Source organism: Octopus bimaculoides, chromosome 3 (genome assembly GCF_001194135.2).
Source record: "Octopus bimaculoides isolate UCB-OBI-ISO-001 chromosome 3, ASM119413v2, whole genome shotgun sequence".
In the NCBI taxonomy this organism is placed as follows: Eukaryota; Metazoa; Mollusca; class Cephalopoda; order Octopoda; family Octopodidae; genus Octopus; species Octopus bimaculoides.
Genome location: NC_068983.1, coordinates 115,694,179 through 115,702,061, shown reverse-complemented (window position 1 = coordinate 115,702,061; position 7,883 = coordinate 115,694,179). Strand labels below are relative to the sequence as shown.

Here is a 7,883-nt window from a genome sequence, read left to right as displayed (position 1 = left end):
ACCATTTCGAGCGTGGCCGTTTTCGTGCGGGTGACACGTAAAAGCACCCACTACACTCTCTGAGTGGTTGGCGTAAGGAAGGGCATCCAGCTGTAGAAACTCTGCCAAATTAGATTGGAGCCTGGTGTTGCCATCCGGTTTCACCAGTCCTCAGTCAAATCGTCCAAGCCATGCTAGCATGGAAGGCGGACGTTAAACGATGATGATGATGATGATGATATATATATATATATTCCGCTGATGATAGTTGGCCTTGCAAAATAGTTTGTTTTGCTAAAATAACTTGAAACCTGGTTCGGAATATAGATGGTAAATGTTTTTATTTTTCATTCCTTTTCGAAATTATCCCTAATTTTGTGGTGTAGAATATTGGCTGCTCTTTCTAGCGGGTTAGATGTCCTTTTATGGGCATCTCTAATGTGTATTAAATGTACACTGTATTTTATATATATATATGGCCTGTGCTGGTGTCACATAAAAACACCTGTGCAAGTACCGCATAAAAGCATCCAGTGTTCTCTGTAAAGTGATTGGCATTAGAAAGGGTGTCCAGCCATAGAAACCATGCCAAAACAGACGGATAGAGCCCGGGCATCTCAAGCTGGCCAACTCCTGTCAAACCACCCAAACCACTCTATGCCAGCATGGAGAGTGGACGTTAAGAGATGATGATATCCATTCACATAGATACACATACATTGTTGTTTAAAACGTAGCCACCAAACATTAACAAAGAGTTTATCACCACTTACCTGGCGCAATACAATGTAAGCATTGGTCATTCCTTCACGTAAATCATTAGGTTGTTTAGAGCGTTTTTGAATTCTGTTCTTTTTCCGTGATGTACTGCAAACACTTGGCCCCGGAGACACCATATCATAAGTCAACATAGCAAGATACTGAAATAACAATATCACAATACCATTTTTTTCAATAACAATGTATATTTATCAATGTATTTATTATGTTATACATACTATACAATGTTCTAATTAGAAATTAATATTATCATTTTATTGACTAATTTTATTTTATTTTGGCCTGACATTCCATCAGTTACAATGATGAGGGTTCCAGTTGATTCAATCACTGAACTTCACCTGTTTGTGAAATTAATGTGTAAGTGACTGAACACTTCACAGACATGCATACCCTTAATATAGTTCTCGTGGAGATTCAGTGTGACACAAAATGTGACAAGGCTGGCCCTTTGAATCACAGGTACAACTCACTTTTGCCAGCTGAGTGGAGTGGAGCAATGAGAAATAATGTATCTTTCTCAAGGACACAATGTGCCACCAGGAATCGAACTCATGGCCTTATGATTATGAGTCGAATATCCCTAACCACTAAGCCATGTGCCTTCATATTTCTTTACTTTAAACCCCTTTCCACTCCAAGAAAAATTTGTAATGTTTTCTACTACTGCTAAATGCTTTTTGTCTGCTATTAATACACTTCCATGCCATTTTAGCACCATACAGGTATGCGAGATGTTTTCTCAAGACAAATATACAACAGTTTTGTGGCTTTCTTACAGTATATCCACATTAAATAAGATATACAGAATGCCCTTCTGAACCAATACTGCTTCCATTGCTAATAAAGAATCCAATGAATAATGCGTAAGCAATTATTGATTTAAAAATACTCTCCCTTGAGTTTACGTTCAGAATATGTAGAGAATTTTTAGTGGGTTGGCAGAATCATTACAGTGTAGGATCAAATGTCTTTTGGTATTTGTTTCAGTTCTTTATGTTCTGAGCTCAACTTTGCCTTTCATACTTCCAGGGTAGATAAAGTAAAGTACAGTAAAGTACTGATGTTGATGTATTCTGCTAACTTTGCCCCCACCCCCACCCCACCCAACAAATTTCTGGCCGAGTACCAATGTAAGAAATTGTTGTTGTTGTTGTTGTTGTTATGATAATTCTCATCTGAGTTAAGTTAATTAAAATGACATACAACATATCACAAGACAAATATCGATATTTTCCTTTTGGCACAACATAAGTATTTTGATGGAAGTGGGATAAAGAAAGTGAAACAGTAAGCTTTTCTTGTTTATTTCATCACACGCTATATGATGAACTTAAAAATAAACACAGATGGAATATGCATTTAAAACTTGGCAAGAAAAACTGAATATTTAAGCATAGAGCGACTGCTCTAAAACATCAACTGCTGCACTAACTTATCAAAGAATAATTACTAATTTGCCTGCTTTCACCCTCAATACCCTGACATATCTACTGCCACCCCCACCCCTGAGCCTCTCCCACATTGTTTTCCAACTGGGGTACCCACGTACCTACTCTATAGTAAGACACATATATCTGTCCCCTCTTTACCTTAAATCTCTCAACTAACACAAAGCCAAACCCCTCAACATTACATTTTTGTCTTGCAAGGTACTTGGTGATCTTGGTGCTGGTACCACATAAAAAAAGCACTGGTGATGGTGCCACGTAAAGGGCATTTAACCTCACAAGAGGCTTTCGGTACATTCAGGCCTGCTCTTGTTGCCAGACTCTCCATTACCACTCAGTGCACACTGTAATATGGTTGGCATTACGAAGGGCATCCAACCATAGAAACCAAGCCAAAACAGACTATGGAACCTGATGTAGCCCCCGGCCTTCCCAGTGCCTGTCAAGTCATCCAACCCATGCTAGCATGGAAAATGGATGTTAAGTGGTGATGATGATGATGATGACACTAAGAATTGTCTGCAATTGCCGAGTCTTATCCAAGAGATCAAAAAAAGTCATTTGGAAAGCCTCCTCAACAATTCAAAGACAATTTAGTTAAATGATTTAGACCAAAATGGAAAAGATGGGCACAGTCAAAAAGAATTGGAGGCACATTGTAACTAGCAATGTGTAACAATGTGTAATAGTCTGGTTGATACAGTGATAGTTATATACTAAGAATTATAAGTCACTATATAATGGGAGTCACAGAAAATAGCTCTAATGGCAATACAAGTTTATTTGGGTGTAAAGAAATTTTGCTTGGAATAAGAAAGGCATGAGTTAAAAAAAAAAAGAAGTAATTTATCAGTGCGACAGTTTTAAGAATACACATTAACAATTAGATTTAAAGAGCTGTCTAACTTTATGACTATTGCACAAGAGCAAAAATGATTGTATGAAATGTGTAACTCACTTGTATTGACTTGACCAGTCGATTTGTAAGTTCCAGCATGGCCATCGCAGTAGATGTAGTGAAAGAACTGGCTCCTCTCTGGAGACCACGCACAATCCTTCCATCTCGTCTGTACTGTTCTATTGGCAGCCAGAAGAGGTCTTTGATGCCTTGGACTGAAAATGTTCCAGATACAAATTCACAGGAATAAAGGACAATTTTTTTTAAATGGGCTTTGATCAAACACATACAGAATTTTTTGTCTTAATTTTTAAGAATATTTTATACACATTTATATGAACATTTTTTAGGGGAAAACTCCACACACCAACAAGAGAACATTTCAGTTAAAATAATACTTTAACTATAAAATTGTTTGGTTGCACAAAAACAAGCTTCTACAAAATGTAAGGAAAATGAAGTTCCTGCTTTCTTTCAGAATTTCATTTTTTAAGAAAAGACATTCGAGCGAGTTCGTTGCCAGTCCCACTGGACTGGCTCCTGTGCAGGTGGCACATAAAATACACCATTTCGAGCGTGGCTGTTGCCAGTACCCGCTGACTAGCCTTCGTGCCGGTGGCACATAAAAGCACCCACTACACTCTCAGCTTCATTTCTTGCAAGCCAATACATGTTCTCAGCAGTCACAGCCCATGTTTCACTGCCATGTAGTATGGCTGTTTGCACACATGCAGCATACAGTCTATTTTTCACTCTGAGCAAGAGGCCCTTTGTTACCAGCAGAGGTAGGAGCTCTCTGAACTTTGCCCAGGCTATTCTTATTCTTACAGCTATGCTCTTGATACATATATAATATATTTGTACACATGTATGCATGTATGTGTGTATGTATGCATGTGTGAGTGTGTGCATATGAACATATATCTGCATGCAAGCATGCAGATGTAGTGAGACACAAGGTAGGTGAAATAAAAATGTTTCAGAAAACAAACTTACTCAATTGTACAACTGAGTGGATAGGTCCCACTCCTCCTAAGATGCGAGGTATTTGATTTTTCTTAATATCATCAAGCCAGTCGGTTAACATTGATACAAGGACACGTTGGATTCCTAGTAAGCTGTAATTATCAAGAACACTTTCTTAAAATAATACAAATATATATATATAAAGAGAGAGAGAGAGTATGTTTCTTCTGTAGATAAAATCAGTAAAAAAGAAAGGAAAAACTCACTTAATTCAGTAAGAGTGAAATAGAATTTAATAAATACAGATGTTATTGGTAAGCTAGTTCATGTTTCAAATTCGAAAAGTGCATGAGCTTGAATGATTGTTGGGTCATACACAATATGCCTTGTATAAGCATAGCCAAATATTGTACTTCTGGAATACAAAACCTGAAGCAGCTCAATGTAACTTCTGTATTTATTGGATGAGTAAATGATTAACTGACAGATAGCTAGACTGATATTCATGTGTGAGTAAAACTTAATGTCTAATTTCAAAATTATAAGTTTCACATTGATGCTTAAATCTGCTATCTTCTGGTCAGGCAGTTCATTTACATTCCACTGAGTGGAATCTAGAGCTAGTTTTTTCTAACTTCTGCCTTAAGCTGACACCAGCTCTGTACGTAAAACTGCAGAAACCAGTTGGATGGGCTGTATACATATATATATACATATATTCTTCAGTTCTACGCTTCATTTGTTTCCTGCTTTAATAGCACTGCCTGCCTCCTGACATGGACTTCTGTTAGTTTGATCTACAGAATTACCTGCCAGTTGAATTAGTGTCTATCAATTTAGCATCTACTCAGTTTCACTTATAAGGCTTGGGTCAGCCAAAGGCTATAGCAAATGACACTTGACCAAGAGGTCAAACAATGGGACTGAACCCAGGATCTTGAGTTTGTCAAGCAAACTTCTTAGGTGTTTGGTCATGCTATATTTTCTTTATGTAATGACTTGACAGTAAATCACATCATGTGGCTTGATTATCTCTGGGATAAAAATTTCAGGCCAAAAGTGCAAGTGTTCTATGACACAATTATTACAAAAATAGTAACATTCTCTCGTGAAGAGAGTGTGAATCATCAGAGAAGAAATTAATAATTTACTAAACAGACTAAGAGAAGTTTAAAGTCTGAAATTTTTTTTATATTGGTACCAAATGGTAAATAGATTTTAATCCAATATACATATGACATTTTAAACTTGAGAGTAATGTAATCATCACTTACCCATGTCTATAATTGATTGCTCGCAGATTTAGTTCTGAACAGTTCAGCTGGGCTAAACCAACCAAGAGTCCAGCAATGGTCCCCTATAAGAAAAATTAATTATTCTTTTTATTGGAATTTGGTTAGGAAAGAAAAAAAAAAAGCATTGATCTACAACAAACAATTCTTGCACTAAACTTGGTCTTAGAATAGGTTGCTGTGTGTCTGCATGTTGTGAAGGGTACCTAAAAGGGTTATTGAGAGGAAGGGCATCTGACCACAAAACACTGCTTTAAAAAAAATCTATTGAATCTACGTTAACATGGGAAAAAGAATGTAAAATGATTAAGATAACGATGGTGGAACATAACATTTCAAGATGAAAACTGGTAACTTAATTTATTATTAAACTTTCAATACAGTTTCACGAGAGGAACTTGATTCACAAGAACATTAAACAGTGTTTAGTTGAAGGATGAGCTAGACTTTAGTGCGTGCTAATTATCAAATGCAGATACATATTCTAAATTGTTGTAGTGATGTAGTTTAACAATAGTTTGTTAGTGATGTATCTTAAGAATAATTAATTAGTGAAGTAGTTGAATATGTAAATTCAACTCTTTCATTGCCATGATCATCATTTAGCGTCCGTTGTCCAAACTGGCATGGGTTGGACAGTTTGACTAGGGCCGGCAAGCTGGAAGGCTGCACTGGACTCCAGTCTGATTTGGCATGGTTTCTACAACTGGATGCCCTTCCTAACATCAATCACTCTGAGAGTGTAATGGGTGCTTTTATGTGCCACTGGCACAGGTGCCATTTGCATGACAGGGATTTAAGAAAGTTCTGAAATGTTTCATTTTTAAGATATATGAAATATAAGTAACAAAAATTTCTTACATAAAACTGGGAAGAGAGTAATTTAGATATAGGCACTATAATGCAAGAAGTTTTGTATCATAGAACTACAGGCAGTCTCTGGTAAGTTGATGTCAAAAACACCCCACTTTCTTATAAAAAGTGTATAAGACTTATTTAAGACAATTCATCCACATGATAAACAGTAAGTAAATGGATGTCAACATATATTTTAAATTTTCGTATTTCAAATTGTTCAGCAATTATGGGAGACAACTCCAATTATTGAAATTCATCAGTGAAAGTTGACTGTGCCACAACTTTCGGTATAAAATGAATATTTAGGTAAATAAGACATAACTGCATATATTTAATAGTATAAAAACATTCAAGGATTGTAATGATTGTGAGATGCTGTATACATGCTAAAAAGTTGGTGTGGGTCAACACATTTCATACATTATAAGAGAGCTGATTAATATCATTTTTTTCTTTTCCAATATCTTGAAATATGGCCCTCTCACTATCACTAATAGAAGAGCCACATGCAATTAATAAATTTGACAGCAAACTTACCTGCTCCATATCCACACGTTTACCATTGTAATCAAGACGGATGGGCAAATCGGGAGAAAATATCACAGACCTATGTAATAGAACATAATGAATATGATTGATTAGAAATAAAAAACCTTTACATAGAAAATATTAAAAGAAAAAACGAAAATGCTTTCCATTACATTTAACTGAGAATTTCTCAAGTATTTTCCTTGACTTATTTCAACTTGACCCAAAACTAATATATTTTTTATAGATTGAGTGGTAATCTTCCAGTTTCGGGAGGTAAAAAGAGTAAATAAAAATACAAGGGAAATAGCTTAACATCTTACTAGTATTATCCGTACTACTCTGAAATGTGATTTTTTTTTTTAGCTGTTTATAAATAAATCACACACGTGATTGAATATCATAGTACTGGCTGCACAACAACTTATGGTAATCTTCCAGTATAGGGAAATAATGGTCAAACTAAAGCGTTTGACCAGAGCTCAAAAATAAAAAAAAAAGATTAGTGTAATAGGTGTAAAACAACTTGCTGTGAACGAATATGAAGAAAAAAATGCGTGCTCGCGAACGGGTGAGGTGAGGAGAGTACGGATAATACTAGTAAGACATTAAGTTATTTCCCTTGTATTTTTATTTACTTTTTTTACCTCCCGAAACTGGAAGATTACCGATTGAGGTTATAGATGACTGAATTAATCTCAGTACATTACTCTTTTACTTGTTTCAGTCATTTGACTGAGGCCATGCTGGAGCACTGCCTTTAGTCGAGCAAATTGACACCAAGACTTATTCTTTGGAAGCCTAGTACTTATTCTATTAGTCTCTTTTTGCCGAACCGCTAATTTAAGGGGACGTAAACACACCAGCGTCGGTTGTCAAGCGATGGTGGGGGGGACAAACACTGACACACAAACACACATACATATATATATATATATAAGTCAGTAAATAGTGGAGTTGTGTTAACCGCACGTGGAGAAATAATAGGAAAATGAAAAATAATAATAAGGCAGAATGCTAAACTGGAAGCATATTTTAATAAAGATTTCTAACCGGCTTTCATTGCGAAGCAAATTTTCAAGAAGAGGGAGAATGAAAATGTTTTCTACAAAGAAGTACAAAATGAAGAAA

General features: G+C 36.0%; 1 protein-coding gene across 1 annotated transcript in view; it reads right to left on the bottom strand.

The window, feature by feature from the left end:
- The window catches only part of LOC106870186 (autophagy-related protein 2 homolog B), a 161,036-nt gene that overhangs the window by 3,308 nt on the left and 149,845 nt on the right, over window positions 1–7,883 (bottom strand). Inside the window, exons 38-42 of the mRNA XM_014916188.2 lie at window positions 6,762–6,831; window positions 5,349–5,431; window positions 4,105–4,226; window positions 3,169–3,323; window positions 753–899 (exon numbers count right to left, since the gene is read on the bottom strand). Coding sequence (XP_014771674.1) covers window positions 753–899; window positions 3,169–3,323; window positions 4,105–4,226; window positions 5,349–5,431; window positions 6,762–6,831 — 577 coding nt within the window. The remainder of the gene's footprint in view (window positions 1–752; window positions 900–3,168; window positions 3,324–4,104; window positions 4,227–5,348; window positions 5,432–6,761; window positions 6,832–7,883) is intronic.